Source organism: Apteryx rowi, unplaced genomic scaffold (genome assembly GCF_003343035.1).
Source record: "Apteryx rowi isolate R43461 unplaced genomic scaffold, aptRow1 scaffold_182, whole genome shotgun sequence".
In the NCBI taxonomy this organism is placed as follows: Eukaryota; Metazoa; Chordata; class Aves; order Apterygiformes; family Apterygidae; genus Apteryx; species Apteryx rowi.
The window spans coordinates 1,397,049-1,414,561 of record NW_020448108.1 but is presented as its reverse complement, the minus strand read 5'-3'; the positions used below and the strand labels follow the sequence as shown (position 1 = coordinate 1,414,561).

General features: G+C 39.3%; 1 protein-coding gene across 1 annotated transcript in view; it reads left to right on the top strand.

Annotated features, from left to right (window-relative positions):
- INIP (INTS3 and NABP interacting protein) overlaps window positions 1-12,806 on the top strand; it is a 13,418-nt gene extending 612 nt beyond the window's left edge. The window contains exons 2-6 of the mRNA XM_026061558.1: window positions 78-244; window positions 1,324-1,410; window positions 7,920-8,022; window positions 10,285-10,375; window positions 12,309-12,806. Of these exons, the coding sequence (XP_025917343.1) occupies window positions 1,386-1,410; window positions 7,920-8,022; window positions 10,285-10,375; window positions 12,309-12,404 (315 nt within the window). The 5' untranslated portion in view covers window positions 78-244; window positions 1,324-1,385 and the 3' untranslated portion in view covers window positions 12,405-12,806. The remainder of the gene's footprint in view (window positions 1-77; window positions 245-1,323; window positions 1,411-7,919; window positions 8,023-10,284; window positions 10,376-12,308) is intronic.
- The last annotated feature ends 4,707 nt before the right edge of the window (window positions 12,807-17,513 follow it).

Here is a 17,513-nt window from a genome sequence, read left to right as displayed (position 1 = left end):
CACACACACACACACACACACACACAGCCCGCTTTCTGCTCTCTCCTGCATTGGGGTTCACTGCCTCCCATCTCCAGGTAGAGACCCAGCCTGAGTGTTGTCCTGCGGTCTCATTACCCAGCACCTTGGGGTCCTTGAGCGGTACAAGCCTCTTGCCATAGGGGCACTTCCTGGCACTTCTTTCCTGGAGAGCAGCTGTGTGGAGGCAGTTGCTGAATCCTTCCAGGAGGCCTCCATCCAGCAGGTGAGCCTGCAGGGGACCCTAGCTCTTGTCCGTAAGAGTCTGTGGTCTTTGCTGTCTTTGGTAGAACTGCGCCAGTGACAGTGGTGCAGAACATGATGTCTGGTCTTTCCAAATGCTTCTTGCCTGGGAATGGTGTCACCTTTGTGGTGTCAAGCAGTCAATGCTGAACCCAGTGTAAGGATTTGCAGAGCCAACACTTTAGATGCTGCAGGGAGGGTCTCATCTTGGACAAGCAGGTCAGACCATTCTACTTTAAGAAATATATCCTGAGCAGTGTAAATGTTCTTAATACTGCACAAATTACATTGTTCAGTTACCGAGTGCCTGCTAGTTAACATTTCTTTGCACTAACATTAGTAATCAGAGGCCCATTTTTCATATATAAACTATACCYAGTTTTAGAGTGTAGCCTTTTTCTGGTCTCATGCTGAAATCTGACTGAGAGTTCTGATTCACGTGTCCCGCCGTGCTTACTGCTCTCATCCCTTCCCCTCCCCATGACTGAAGTGGAGCCCTTCACCACCGCACATCAGAGCCCAGAACATTAGTGTAAGCAGCAGTGGTGGTCTGAAGTGACCTGCTAGGCTTTCAAGCACTGTAGCTGAGGAGCAGGTGCATTCATTTTTCTCTGCTCGTATCTGTGGACAATAACCTTAAGCAGAGCAGGTTTGGTAGCTGGAATTTAAATTGCATGTACCTGAATAACCAATGTTCCTGAGTCAGAGCCCATTTTGAGTTCTCTCAGGGCTTTAGCATCTAAGGGGTTTAGTGGTTTACTGTAGTCTGACATACTTGGAAACACCAAAAATTCTGATAGGAAAAGGTATATATGACTCTGGCACAGTCTTGAAAGTTACCCCTAAGTTATTAGGAGAACATGAAAAAGAATTGATCACAACTCTTGATATCTTAAGATAACAGATTTCAATCAGAACAGTATAAACAGCAAATATTGTAAACCACATGCATATTGCATTTGATTTATGCCTTGTAATAGTTGACACAATTATGAGCTCTGTAATAGAATAAATCCAAACTTTTCTTAAAAAAGAATATGTTACCTTGTGTCTGTTTTACAGATGCTTGTGGGAGTTAAAAATTTGTACTGCAGCTGAATAAAGCTAGGACTGAAATCTGAAGGATGGCAGCAAATCCTTCAGGACAAGGTAAGTTTTGATTTAAGTTTCAAGGGGAAAGACTACGGGCAAAATCTCAGTGCAGTTACTGAGACCACAAGTTTAGTTTGTAGGAAGAGGGAAAAGGGGAAAGCAGCAGAAAAGGAAGCAGCAAGAAATTGCAGCAGAAAGTAGCAAAATGTAAACAAGCTAGGACAAGATATGCACACATTAAATGACTGTAAAAGACCAGTGGTGACCCCAGGAGCTCAGGGTTACTGTACAGTCCTTCATGCTCAAGTTATTTGTCTGTTTTCTAAAGTGTATTCCAGACACTTTAAAATACTCAGCATTGAATATAACATGCTGTTCTTGTGCGGAGCAGCAGGGAACAGTTGCAGTCTAATACATTCCATGCCACAATGGGAGCAACAGGAACCAGGCAGTATTAGCTGTCAAGGACAGATATCAAGTGACCAAGCCTAGGAGGAAAAGCTAAATGAAATTGTAGTGCTAACTCCTTTGAAATGTTTGTTTGCATGATGGCACATCTGATTTGCATCCTTAAAATCATTGAAGATGTGGAAATACTCCTATCTAACAGAAACTTGAATTAGAGAGAGCTGAGGGACTGTGATCGTACAGTAAATTTAGAGAGACTTAAATCGCCCTCTGGAGGTGCTTTGTGAGAATCTTATTCAAACTCAAGCTTGTTTCTTTTTTTATGAAAAAGCGGGGGGAAGGAAGCTTCCTAGGTATAGTTCCTCGCTTATTGGTTATGAGAAATTAATTCAGAGTTTAGTTTCCCAGCAACTTATAATTTCTTCATATACTTTGGTGTGTGAAAATCTTTCCCAAGAAAGCAGTTTCACAAAGATGGGTATAATTAATTCTAAAGTACAGCCACTTTGAAGAGGTACCAGATCAGATCACTGTGTTTTTCTTTCCTGCTTTCAAAACAAGCATGGAAGAAACTTGACAGATTCAAGAGACTGACTGTGCTTGCTTGTTGGCCAAAAGAAAATAGTTATGGAAAGCTCATTGGCCTTCTACAAAAATGCTGAGGGCAAATGCTCCAGATTGCTGGTGGTTGTCTCTTTGCAAATTTTAGTCTAGGTTACACAGTGGTAAATCTTGCTTTAGTCTGTGAGTAGTAGGTCAGCGTCACTGCAAGGTCTAGAGTCTTGCCACAGGGGGTTAAAAGCTGCTTTTTCTTAAATAATTAATACTTATTTACTGATAAGTGTGGCAAGGTGGTTAGTGATGAAATGCCTTGGGCTTTCTTCCCCCAAAATTCCAGAGGCTTGTAATTTAATAGAGCATTCCAATCCACATCTATGCTTTGAGATGCTCCCTAGAGACTCACCAAAGCAGTTGAACAATTATGATATGAAAATTATTTTCACAAAGCAGGCAAGAAACCCTGTGAACCTTAATCACCCATATAAGCCTATAAATAATACACCTGAGAAAAACATAAAGCTACAAGTAATTATGAGGAACAGTTCAAGTACTCTGTTTTTCTTCCTGGCTGAAGTCTACAAGCCTAGGTGAAGTCTAATAGTGAAGATGAAGGAGACAAATATTGCATGTTCAGCTTGCTGCATGGCACACACATTGGTGTAGTTCAAGCAACTTATTCTCTGATTTCTTTCTTCCTGGACAAAAGGAATAGGGATTTACTGAAACACTGATTGGAAGGGCTATGAATGGCAGAGCTTATTCTGACTTACCTGTAACAGTGAACTAAAAATTGACCTTCTGCACAGCTTAACTACATTCAGATGTTTTTGCTCTGTGTTGATTCTTTCCCTTTAATTGCCACTTGTTATTTTCTTAGTAGGGCTTAATTCAGTCTCCTGGTAATTGCAAACTTGTACTGTAAAAGTTAAGATTTTGCTGACTGGATTTCCTTTAGTTCTGTTTCACTGGACTTTGTTCTGAAAGCACTCTTTTTATTAGACTTTCAATGATGAGGAGCTGTGTAGGAGTGCAGTGAAACCAAATAGAATTGTATGAAAGCCTTACTTGAGGGCTTTATTACCACATGAAACCAACTGCACTCGCCAGTATTTACAAAAAAAAAGGAAAAAAAAAAGATGTTAGCATGATGCATATTGTCCACAAGATGAGTTCATAGACCATAGTGGTCCACTTCAGTGGAAAAAAATCAGTTTCTAAACTAAAGCAATTACTTAAAGTATTGGGTAGTACAGTTCTTCTGCAGTAATACTTCACAGCACTTCTGCAATGTGCCTTCGTAATGCTGCTTTTGGAATGTTTTAGTTTGCCAATAGCAAGAGCAAAGCACACTTTGCATGTTAAAAATCAAAGACTTTATTCCATGTGTGAGCTTCCCTAGAGAAAGCCCTCCTGAGATGAGAGAAGCATGATTGTGCTCAAGAAGGCACTTTTTCTTTAGGTCCCCACAGATGGAAGAAGTACATGTCCTGCTTCAGAAAGGACCAAAGTTTCCCAAAAGAAAAGTTCCGGTACATTGGAAAAAACAAACTCTTGAAATAAGTGCAGAATTATAAGCTTGAAGTTGTAGCAGTTCTGCAAGGTCTCTTTATGTCCTGGTGGTTGTTTATCCTTTTGGCCTAAAGGTATATGAGCACATTCATATAACACAGTCTGAGCAGGTGGATTTGGCATTCTGTTTAGGGACTCTGTGTTAAAAATGCTGTTTGGCATTGAAAGATGTAATCATCTACAAACTATCCCGCTCTCTGCATTTGAATCTGATCTATGTGCAAGCTTAATGCTTGAGAGCTGTAGTGAATCTCTTCACATTCCCTGGAGAACTTTGCATCCATAAAGCACCGGTGGCTTATATTTGCCTATGCATGTAGTTATTGTCAGGAGGAACAGATAAAATATTAATATATTCTTTAACAATTAAAGTTAATTTATTGAGTTACTAGTATGCCTTTTGCTTCACTGTCGCACAACGCATGTAAGAACATATCAGAATGTAAATTGTTACTGAAAAGTACTGATATGTAGTAGACTGCTAGATGATACTTTGATGCCAGTAGCCATAAGCAGAGTAGAAAATCAAAATACAGTTACTCCACCTTTTCTCCCTGAGCGGTATGTAATTAATAGCCTCTTTAGATTCTGCTTTTTCAGAGGTTGCTGTTTCACTTAATGAAGACTACCATTTCTGAGAGCATGTACTTCAGTAAAGAAATTGCTGTGAAATGCTTTCTGAATTGAGCAGGCAACATGTGGTGACAGTGCCTTTTTAATATGTGGAGGCAGAGTTTGAGGCCTTTGCTGTCATGCATATGTATTGGCGAATGAGAAATAATACATCTTAAAAAAAAAAAAAGGTACTTAAACATGCGATGAATTTGAAGTGACCAACAGATCGGGTTAAAGATAAGAGATGAAAAGCAAGAACTTCAAAGTAGATAAAGGAAATGCTGGTTTTTGCCATGCTGAACTACCTAGTAGAACTAACTGACATAAAGAGGTGGGGCAATTGGGTTAGATGTGTATGTTAAGAGTGAAGCCTGCTGTGAGCTCTTAAAGACATGAGTATCACTTGGTGGGGCTTTGACCTTTCATATTGTCATGACTTTCACGTGAAAAACACTGGTGCAAGTAAGCTTTTAGCTCCTGCACAGAGCACATAATTCCACGCTTGATATCAGAAATGCAGGTGTTGAAAAGGACGTACTTAAACACTAGATGTCTTGGTTCTGGTACCTTAGGAGAGTAGTCTTAGGATCCAGTCTTGAATTTGATGTCTGATGCTGCCATTGTTTTCTTTAGCTACCTTGAACAGGTCATTTTGCTTTAGGACTTTTCTGTCTGCAAAGCAGAGAGAATACTCATGAAGTAAAGTGCTCTAAAATAGTAGTGCAGCTCTACCCAGTTACAAGAGTGTAAACTCAAAGCACTTTATTAAGAAGTTGCTTTGTTTGAAAATCTGTATGCTTCTTTTAACAGATGTTAAATGATGTTAATGAGTTTGTTTTTTTTTTTAAACGTGTCTTTATTATGGAAGATTGTGGTAGTTTTGTATGGTTCTGAAAATGTGTGAAAGCATCTCTAATCAGTTTAAAAATAGCTTTTTTTTATTTCTTACATATGTCTCAAAGCTCACTGAATCATACCATCTGCTTCATGATAAATGTAAACATACCTAGTCTTTATTTGTTAGCTGTCAATAACATAAATTAAAAAATGTGTCCCATTTTTCTTTCCTCAGCCCACATATTGTCTGACTTAAAGCATGGATTTTGATTTATGCATTTTCAAGATAAACAAGCACTAGCAGAAGGCTATTGAGTAATGGGTCAAGTTGTAAGCTTTTTGGCTGAACACTGTGTAGATGACTTTAGCAAAGGCCCCTAGAGGTACTTCAGTCTTCCTGTTACAGCATCAGTCTCCAGAATTTACCAGAAAGTAAAGTCTGGGCCAGCTGCATTCAGAAGCGTTGAATTTTAATTTGTTAGGAGTGTGTCTCTGCCTTTGTATTTCTTAAAGCATAAATTCACCAAAGAGCTTCTGAACAAGATGGTGTTCTTTATTAAAATCCTGTACTGTTGCAGATACATTCTGGAGTTTGGAGTCAGATAAATAGATAAAATAAAGTACACCTTTGTGTATTCATTTTTATTTCTCTCGAGATTTAGTCTGAACAAATGAGTATCATAGGTTATACAGTACAATAATGGACATTTATGGAGATCATCTGTGTTTTAACATACCTATGAATACATTTCTAAACTGATCATAAATGCAGGATGTTCAGAAAAAAAAACTACCTGGAAAGCAGAGAAATAATGAAGAACTGTGAAGCAATACATTTTCAAAACAGATTTTTCTTTTCAAAATCAAGCTAATATATTTTGAAGAAATTAACAAACAGGAAAATAGCAATTAATGAAGCTTAATGAAAAATCTGCAAACAAAGGTAAAAATGATCATGGATGATCTGGCATAAAGATACAGTGAAGTATAATCAAGCAATTCAGCTCCTTCAAAGAAAGCAAGGAGCAGTAGACACTGTGGCTCAGGGTTGTGTATATTAGATATAGAAAAAGGTAAGGATTTAATAGCAAGGCAGTAACAGTGTAAATTATTATCTAGGGCAGAAGGTTTATATGGGATAATTATGTCTCCTTCACTTATCCATGCTGACAAATGAATATTGGATTATGTAATAGAGCAGCAATGGAAGACCTCTCAAAATGAATGAACCTTAAGTGTAGCCGCTGTAAATAAATTTAAAATAATTTTACATAAACATGCTAATTTTCCCCTTAAGAGTTATTCACTCTGGCCTACTTAATAGCCTGTTGGCAACCATTTTTGATTGCTGTTATTAAAACATAACACTTGGGATGGGGGGCACAACACGGTGTCCAGTGGAAACAACTTTGACTTTTACACTGAGGAAATAAATAAATTTAAAGTCAAGTCATCTTTTTATGACAGAGTAGGGCTTGAGTGTATTTAGAGAATAGCCGCAAATTAGAGAGAAAAAAGTTTCTGTACTCTTGATATGAGGAGTGATCTTAGTAACGTAAAGGCTTATAAGAGTCAGCTCTGTAGCTGTGTTCCACAATTGTGCTGTCTGTGGCACACTGGGCATCAGGAGGGACTTGTATATCTGGTTTATTTGGTAACCCCAGAATAGTTAACATAGAGATACAGTGAGATCCTTGTCCATATGGTTCCTGTTTATGCGCAACAGTTCTGCCACATTCTCATTTGTAGAGAGTACAATTGTCTTTGAGAAAACAACTTTGAAAATACATAAATGGCATTCATTTTAGGTGTTTTCCAAGCTCTCAGGAATGCTGGTTTCTGACCCCTTCGTTAGTATTGAAGATCCCTTTCTGATTCTAGAGAACAATATACAAAACAATGGCCACATTCTCATTTTGTGCCCAGACACTATAATTGCTTCTCTATCGCAGCCCTGCAGTCCTACTCCAAACTCAGTACAAGGGTAGAGTATATATGTAAGGACATCAATATATTAAAACTAAAACCTTTCTGCATGGATCTGAGTAAAAGATTGTAATTGTATTTATGGATAAGTACACGTGCAAGCTTATTGGTGGTCTTGATCTTGTTACATATGCAAAACTTGTGCTATAGTTTGAGTTTACTGGCATAATGAATTATGCCCTGTGAATATATTCATCCATTATTATCATTCAGCTGTAGTTTTAATGGTTGTATTTTACATCTAGAATCTGATAAGTTTAATTTTTCACTTAAAGGCAAATATTTGATCATATGCCTTGGCTATAGCACCAAAGCTGGCATGGGAAGTGAGGGGACCTAACTTCAAATAGTAGGCTATATTTTAAAATGCATTAGCATGTATGATAGTTTAAGGAAGCTATCTCATGTTGTAAAATGAGAAGCTGAAAAATAAAGCCAATATATGAATAGCCTTTCAGATTGTTGCTAAGTTTTGAAGATTAATATATTCATCATAATATCATATTGTGCAAAGACTAATATCTCAAGATTAGAGTTGGCCCACAGAAATAAAGCAAATCTCGCTAATGTTTTTCTGTCATTCTCATTAGGTTTCCAGAATAAAAATAGAGTTGCAATCCTGGCAGAACTAGACAAGGAGAAGAGAAAGCTACTTATGCAAAACCAGTCTTCCACAAATCACCCTGGAGCCAGGTACTTTATGTTCTTATACCTGTATGAACATTGCTGGTTTAAACAAAAAAAAAACTATTTTAATAAGTAAGCTGTAAATGTGTGTAAACACTAACCAAAAGTGTGTGCTGACTATCCTCAATAACAAGTCAGAGAGACTTTACATAGTCAGAATGTATTTTTATTTAGAATCATTTACTGCCTCTGGATTTTGTTTTACATGATTTTTATTTGATAGAGGGAAAAACAGATATGCTTACTTAGCTGCATAAAAGTCTATCTTAAGAATCAGGGAGTAGGCACCCAGAAAGCATTTAATTATTAAGCTAAAATGCTCTAAAGAATGTAGATAACAGACTGTTGGTTTCAGGGGTACTATGTTTTAGTGAAAAATACTCATGGTAAGAAGTAAATTACTTCATTCTCCCTGAAATTGTCTGCATGCAAGACCAAGCCAGTTTATATTATCGCACATATTTTTATAAAAGATATCATGTTATAAGGATGATTCTATGCCGTAAGACGTAATGATCTRATTGGAGTTTTGGAGCTGTCGTTGGGATATCTCTCATTTAAGGCCAAAGAAGATTGCATTTTTGTCACATAACAGTAACTAGAATCACACTGTAACTAACATGGAGAAGTGCAGATCGATTTGAGCCTTTGGACTAGCATGGATTGAGGGCAGTGGCTTGTTCTAGATGCAATGTGTTACGTACAGAGTCTGTAGAAGAGTTATTTACTCTGAACAAAGAGTCTGCTCTTATCTCTTTTTTCAAAGAGATTCTAGGCCCCTTTTATCATCTAACTGACAAAAGAGTGAGGAATATTTGAAATCAGTGAAATTAGTTCCCTACGTAACTCTGTATGCAGGTACTATTCAAGCACAATTATTGATTATAGAAGAAGATAAATACCCATACTAATTTGTACAGCCCTTGACTGCTGGCAACAGTGCTTTCATACTTCATTACAAGACCAGCAGAGTTTCTATGAGTACTCGTTTGGTTTCTTTTTTTTAAGGAAACAAAATTCACATTCTAGTGTGCAGATTTGCAACTTACTAATTTTGAAGGGGAAGGAAAAAAACCCACAAAGAAGCAGCCAAACAGTTTTGGGCATGGAGGGCTGACACATGATTTTTGAGCAAATGACAGTTGTATGGCAGGGATGTTGTGCCAGAGGTTTTGGAGTCCAGAGTGGTTAGAATTGAGACCACAGAAATTCTGCAAGTTTGGCAGCATAAAGTTTGCTCCAAGTAAAGCAAAATGGTGGCATGGGTTACTTAAGGGTGAATAAGTGAATTCATCTCCAGCCTTCTCATATGGAAATCTATCTAATAACACAAGAACGGTCTTGAAAAGTGTAAGTTTCTGACAGTCTTAAGATTATATACAAAATTCATATTGAAAATTTTGAGGGTAGAGAAGTCAATGCAAAATAAATACCTTCAAAATAACTGAAAATACTATGCTTTAAATAAACTGAGTGGTCCTTTTCTCCAGCAGTGAAGTTTATCTTAATATAACAAAACTTTCTGTTGAGAGATTTGTTACTAAGGTTTTATTATTCACCGGGGTGTAGATTTGGCTAAGGTCTTATCATGAGAATCACTGCTTTTGAAAATCTGAGTTACTAACTCAGCAGCTGACATTGGAGCTGCTGGGAAAGCTCAGATGATGGGTTTCCTTGGATCCCTTGTTGGAGATTTTTTTTCATATCATTGTCTGTATGACTGAGAAGAGTTGAACTTTCACTGCCTGTCTTCAGAGTCTTATTTCAGACATAGTTGTTAGTTGCATTGCAATAGAACTCTGATGGTGGTCTTCACTAATTTTTATTTGAAGGATGACAGCTTATCTTACCTATCCAGATTACTAACATCAGCTGCTTTTTATTTCTTCTTTTTTGGTTAACATGGAGGACAATTCTTAAGCCATAAAAGCTAAGAAAAGCTATTTAGAGTTATTAAATTGAAACATAACATATGCTGAACTGAGATACCTAGGCAACATCAATTTTAGGTAGTCTGTCATCAGAGGATCTTTATTTAAGTTATGTATCAATAAGAAATTCTTTTACCAAAGGCAGTGGTCTGCAGTCCACCTGCCAAACAACTGAACTTCTTGTGATGAAGACTGTGGAGCTCTAGTTAGTGCTACAGTTTTATCACAAGTTATTTAGGAGAGTCACTGGGTAGTAAGGGTGAAGATACTAAGACATTGTTCTAAAAATTGCTAATGTTGTCTGACATCATACCCATGGTGCCATTCTTTTTTGCAGCATTGCACTTGCAAGATCACCACTGAACAAGGATTTCCGCGATCATGCTGAGCAACAGCACATTGCAGCACAGCAGAAGGCTGCACTGCAGGTAAGCTGACAGAGTGAGGTTTAGTTGAGCTTGGCTCTGTTCTAGATGTGCATCCCTTCAGAGAGTAGCCCGGTTCCTAGAGAGATTGAAAAAACTCTTTCAGGAGTTAGGCTTCTTACATTTCTGTATTTGTCACAAATGAAGTTTCTTCTGCTACAACGCAGGCTAAGTCTACAAGCTCATTCTTCTTTGACATGATTGTGGGAATGTTCCTTACAGTATCATCTTAGCTGCACTATTTGTTTCTGTCAAGAGTCAGTTTCATTAGAATTCTAAATGTCTCGTGAAGTGTAGGGAGAGCTATCCACACTGCTTACCTTGCTTGGATCTGAATGGATGCCAAGTAAATACCCTGCAGTTCTGAGTGATAGAGGCAGAAGATTTTGAAGGCTTAGCTGTGCATTTGCAGGGTCCTGTTTGTTGCCATCTTGCTTGTGTCAGGTGGGGTTGATATCAGTGCTGAAATTAGAAATTGAGCAGGAAAGCCAGTATGTGGCCAGCTGTCTTCCTGGCATCCTAGGCATAGTGACTTGAGCAGAGGGCAAAGGCATAGGAAGAAAGTTGAAATCCCTGCCCTCCTCACTCTATTCATGTCTCCTGTGCCTTGTTTTGTCTGTGTTAGCCAGTAAAGGCCCCAGATTGCTTCTGCTAAAATGAATGGGAGCAGGAGTGAAATCTGGCTGATGTCCCTGTTGATCGCACAGTGTTTTAGGTTGGAAGGACCCTCTGGAGGTCTCTAGTCCAGTGCCCTGCTCAAAGCATGACTAATTACAGAGGTAGATCATATTGTTCAGGGCATGGTCCAGTTCAGTTTTGAAGCTCTCTAAGGAGGAACTTTTCACAGCCTTTCTGGGCAACCAGTTCAGTTCTTAACCGCTCTCACAGTGCAAATCTTTTGCTTATATCTAACTGGGATTTCCTGTGTTGCAACTTGTGACTCTGACCTCTTGTTCTTTTCCTGTGCTCCTCTGAGAAGAGTCTGGCTCTGTCTTCTCTAGACCTTCTCATTAGGTAGTTGAAGACAGCGTAAGATCTCTCCTGAGCCTTTTTTTCAGATTAAACAAACTTGGTTTTCTCACCATCTCCTTAGACATTAAGGGCCCCAGCCCCCAATCATCTCTGTGGGTCCTCCGTTGGACTCCCTGTATTTTGTCTCTCTCAGTGGAGAACCCAAAACTGGACACAGTATCCCAAATGCAGTCTCATGAGCGCTGATCAGAAGGGAATAATTGCTTCCCTTGGCCAGCTGGCTATGCTGCTGCTGATGCAGCCCGCTGTGCTGGTAGCCTTTATCAGTGCAAGGGCACACTGCTGACTCAGGTTCAATTTGTCATGCACCAGGACTCCCAGGGCTCTTCCCTAGTAGTAGGAGGAAGGAATATGGGAGTCCAGTCTTTGAACTGGGAAGAACTACCTTGGCTTTTACAGAGGTTCTCTAGGTCCGTATAAGCTGCACCCATCAGGTGAACAAACTTCTATACATCACAGGAGCAAAAGGGTGGTGTCCCATTCTGTGACTGGATTCTCGTCACATGGTATTTGTACATGCAGGCCCAAGTTGTGTGACACTGCTGATGCACAATTCTGGCATACAGTCATACGTGCAGCTGTCACCTACTAGGGAATGCCTGCAGTTTGGTTATTGAAGGAGGTGGAAACAAGAAGCCTTGGAGAGGGAGAATGGTCGGAAGTTCACTTACCACTCTCTCCACCCGACTTGCCAAAAAAGTAGCATCAGGGAATGGCCAAGTTAATTCTTTCGATAGGTCCTATTCAGATGTGTTTGATCTAAAATGTTGGGTTTAATTTTGGCTATCAGAGCTGATGGGCAGACTGGGAGAAATAAATTATTAAAGCTGGAGAAGCTATAAAGCTTTGACTTATATTGATGCTGCAGGGGGTTATGCATTAACAAATGTTTCTCTCTTTCCAGCATGCACACGCACATTCCTCAGGATACTTCATAACTCAAGACTCTGCATTTGGAAATCTTATTCTTCCTGTCTTACCTCGACTTGAGGCAGAATGAGACATGTTATTTCTCAGAACTACAGGGTCTGATTTTGTCTATAGCAGGAACTGTCATCTCTCAAAGCTGTTTTAAGTGGTTTGTCAAAGCAGCTGAGGACATGATTTTAAGAAAGTTTTCTGATTTTTGTAATTTCCTTACCTTTGTATATTAAATCCTATTTTGTTCTGGATTCATGTGATTGCCTTTTGGGGGAATCAGATGCAGCAATGAAGAAGCAGTGTTACTGAGTACACAATTGATCGTGTCCTGTATTTCTTTTCCTCTGTCAGCTCAAAGTCAGACATAAGACTGGATGCATGGTGCATAAAGTGCATAGTGCTTGTTCTTCTCATCCCCATTGCTTTGCTTCCTTTAAGTAAATGTCCAAACCAGAATCATCAAGAGGTGTGCTTTTTCTCAGCATTTGTGTGCCTCGTTATTGTGTTCACGTACTATATTTGGCTTTAATTAAAGACTGCAAAGTCACTTTTGCCATCAAAACAAAGACGTGGATTTATTGAAATCATCAGTTAGTCACTTCAGTTTGCTACATGCAGGAACATTACTGGTGCACGCTACTGTTGAAACAATATCTGGTATTCTGAAGTCCTTAGATACAGTGTGTCTGCCTCTAATTTTGTTTTATGAACTRTGAATGAATTGAAGTCACCAAGGTAGGGGAAAAGCATAATTTGTTTCAAACCATCCTTTCAGGGACAAAACAAAGAAGCCTCTTACTTCTCTGGGCTTTTCAGATGGAAAGTGTTGTCTGCAAGGACAATTCATTTCAAAAGATCATCCTTCTAGTCATGTCCTTTTCAAAACTTTGAGCATGTTTCATGTTTGTTTCCTCATTTCTGTGCTATTTTCAACTGTGGTAAGCAATTCCAGTTCCATTTTGAAAGAAAATATGTTGGTCTTAAGGTAAATTATTTTAGTATGTGTATAAAGTAGCTTTTAATAAAAAACAATCCCCATGTAGACATTCTTAGTATCTCCATAGCTTTAGGAGTACAGTTATACTGTTACAATTACATTGATTGCTTTTCCCATGGAGACAAGATTTAAGAAACAAGAAGAACAAGAGAACTTTGGTGAAAATCAGAAATCAAGAAGCAGCTGTTAAATTGGTGCCTACCTGGATTTGCTGTCTCCTGTGGAACTCTGTTGCATGCAGTTTTCAAGGCTGCAAAGATAATTTCCGAAGTACGAACACCATGTAATGAGTGTAGGAAGCAGTTGCCTCCTGTTTCCTTCTGCAGGCGTTTGCTTCAACTCAGTGAGGGTTGTTGAACTATCAGCACTGCTAAGAATTCCATTCCTCGTGTAAGAAAACAGAGCAAGGGCCAAGAGATTGGTGCAGGTCTCTTTGAGAGAAAGGTGGTATGAGGCAAATGCCACCACTTTCGCATACCTCAATTCAGTAAGGACCACTGCAGAAGCTGTGGCATGCTGAAGCCTTTTCAAGAAGAGGAATTTGGTAGAGTAGGCCTGATGGAACATAAAGATGTGCAGTTATATTAGGAACTACTCATATCAGGTGCTTTTTGAGTGTGGTCTGATTTTGTGAGTCATGGGAATGATGATGGTTTTTGTGGGCAGTGTAGAAAAGAGTACTGTTGCTTCTGTTACTGGTTTGTGGTGTGTAGCTCTCTTACTTTTTTTAATTAGCAACTTTACCATGAAGCCATCCTGGCTAGTCATTATTCTGCAGTGTGAGCTGAGCATCTTAGAGGCATTGAATAAGCAAGCCTGACCTCTGTGTGCATGAGAGGCAACAGTGAATCAGTCCATACTTGGAAACAAAGAAGGACAAAGAAGGTAAAGCGGATAGAGCAGGAAGTACAGATCTTAGTTTTAGAGCTGAGTTGAAAATGTAAGTTAGGCATTTCACATTAAAGGAGCTTCTTTTGGTTGAGAAAAGTGAGCAAAGCTTGTCACCTTTCTCTGGAAACAACCCCTCTGTGTAAACAAAGTGAAAGGCAGAATCTCTGTGTTAATGCACAAAGTGCATACGATCCAAGCAGTGATGCAGTGACCTTCTCCTTTGTAAGTCCACAGTTGCTCCAGTAAAGTAGCTTAAACTCGCTGGGTGCGTTGTTTTCATTTCTGATACTGACAGATCTGCTCTTGGAAATACAGGACTTAAACTCAAAGATGGAGGTAGTCAGAAGGGGAAAAAAATTGACACAGCTGCTGCAATATGTTTGAGTTAAAATGCTTAAAAATGTTCTGTGGAACTGTGAGGGACTTGGTGATATATCTAGTTATAATTAACTGTCAAAGATACAAATACTGTATATGGAATCTTCTGTCTTGTAAACCACAGACTCTAGCAATGTGTCACATGCCTCAATTTGTCTTACCACACTTACCTTTTCTTTTCTGCTATTAATCAGTATTAAAACCATTAATCTATCTCTGTATAGTGGTCTCAGCAAAAGCTTTTCTCCTACTGAAATTGCATTTCAAACTCAAATGATTAGCAGTTACAATGTACCCTAACCAGGAAGTGGCTGGGGTGTCTTGCTTCTGGCAGTACCCACTACCATGATCACATAGAAACAGAAGGCTTGTAATCTAGTGATGACCTATATACTTCCATGTATGTAGCACATAATCTTTCAAGAATCATTTTGATTCATTTGCTCCGATAATAGTCAGCCTTACCACTCAAGTCAGATTCTTAGTGTAGAGTGGGGTAAAAGCAATATTTTTCTTGAAGCTGATGGTTAATTTCACCAGTTCAGGTCAACAGCTGTAATAAAGGTGGGACAAAGAAAATCCCTTCACGTTTTTTCAGACAAATGCAGATGTACCTCTGACTGGGGCACCTAGAAGAATCTACCTTATTAGCAATACAAGAGAATTTAGTTACCTGCTGGACTTACAGCAGGCAGAACTTACCTTACAAGATACATTAACACAGTGGTGGATTTGGCTCTCATACCTGCACTAATATCACTCATTACTGCTTAAAAGCAACATAAGTGTCACTAGATGGATATCACAGTGTTAGAGTCAGGCCCTAGTGTTAGAGCGCTGGATCCATGCAGTAAGAAAGCAGCTTCCACCTCAACTAAAAATTTTCCTAGGTGGATTAGGGGCTGATAGGGGCTCTGAGTTACAGTTCAGTTTTTATTGCTTATTTGTCTGGCTGTAGCCACTTAAGGGAATTGAAGACAAACATGACTATTTACAGATTTCAAAGTTACAGAACATTACTGCTACTTCTGAAGTGTATATGATGCCCTCTTCTCCCGCCATCTACTCTTGACTGAGCATGGTGTATGTCTGTAACACCAGTTTACCACCAGCTGTTTATGAGTTGTTGGGTTTTTTTGGAGAAGGGAATCAAGGAAGATGCATTCCATACATCACTATGCCTACAGTCTTGACCATGTGGCCATTACAAAGGTTTTGTCCTCTTTCAGTTCTATGACATGTTTTATCTGGCCGGTGTTAAATTTCACCATTGAAGTTCTAGTCGTCTTCAAGTATACTCCTTTCCCTGCTCAGATCCTGAACATGAAGGCATTTTTAAAGAGGGTTTGCTTCTAAATAGCCTAGCATGGCCTGCCTAGTATGCCGAAAATAACTTCCGCAAAGCTCTTACCACAACATCTAGCACACACAAGGACTCGGATGTGATATGGACACTCTCCATGCTGCCACTGTACTGTTGCTACTACAACCTCTCCTACAAGGGGTGTGATGAAATTAAATGGTAACTCTGGTGGCAGCCATGTTGTGTTAGGCTTCAGGAAGTACATGTCCCACACTGTAAAGCCTCAGCAAGGCTACTTAACAAACTTTGGTTGTGCTTTCAGCTTGATAAAAGCCAATTAAAATATAAATATATAAAAAATATTGACCTCACCACAATAATAATTGACAACTGCTTTTTCCCTACAGTTCACTGCCTTATGGGGACAGGCCTTGTTTGATCCCATCAGGTTGGGCTTACTAGAGCAGGATTTCTGTGACGAGACATGAAATCAGGTTTGTGGAATTTATTTACCCCCAGTACTGAGGAACCTGTACACTAAGTAAGATGTGTAAAGTAAGATGGACTAAAACACAGGGAGCTCAAATAGATGCTAAGTGACTGACACAGTCTGTCAAGAAACTGAAGCACTAAAAATACTGCTTAAGCTTCTTTCTTCTTAGCTCTACGCTCTTCCACTGAACAAGTTTCCCCTCTACATAGTTATTTTCCATATTCAGATAACAAAGTCACCCGTCTTACCACCACTATATCCTCAGGAAAATGTTTAGCTTTAACACAAGCAGCCTGACCTGTTGAAAAGAGTCCTCACATGGTTTATGCAGGCTTCTAGTCTTCAGTTTTTAGAATTTTTATTCCCCTCATCTGTTAGGAGTGCTGGTATGAAACTAATCAATAGTACGTGATTCACACCTTACGTCAGGACATGAAATACCCCATAAAACTCTCATTAGTGGGAAGAAATTGCACCTGAGCTGATGTCACTTGCTGGGAACTTGCTACTTGCTTTAATGTGCATTCTGTCAGTTAAAATAGTTATATCCTACTTCTACCTGCATGTGCAGCCAGCACGAGAGATGCCAGCTCTAATTTGTGATCCCTGTGAACTTGTTTGGGTACAGTTTTGCTCATGCTGAGCAGTCATCTCTGAGACAGATGTATTAGATAAGCCTGTCAGCCTGGCTATGTCCCTTAAAGGCTGGAGGTCGCTTATGCTTTTGCTGCAGAACAGAGAGAGAAGTCAGAGCACAGTCGTCTGATCCTAACTTTGCAGAAAGTCCATGAAGAGGCCAGGGTTCTTCCCAGTGTCTTTGAAAAGAAGAGGAAGGCGTTAATCATCAGCCAGGTAACAGGGAAGTATGAAATGGTGGAAGAAAATGTGGACAGTTATGTCTTAGAGTACACACTTTTCTAGGTGTTGGTTTATCACAGCATTTGCAGTATTTCAGGCACTGATCACAAGAGCTGAAAGGAGATAATATGCCTAGAAAGTGGTCACAGACTCTTTAGGAGGCAGTAGCTGTCTCAACATGTCACCCTGTATCTGCTTAACTATACATTCAAAATTAGGACAATGCCTGAGAAAGCAGCTGGAAATTCCAGCTGGTCAAGACTATGGC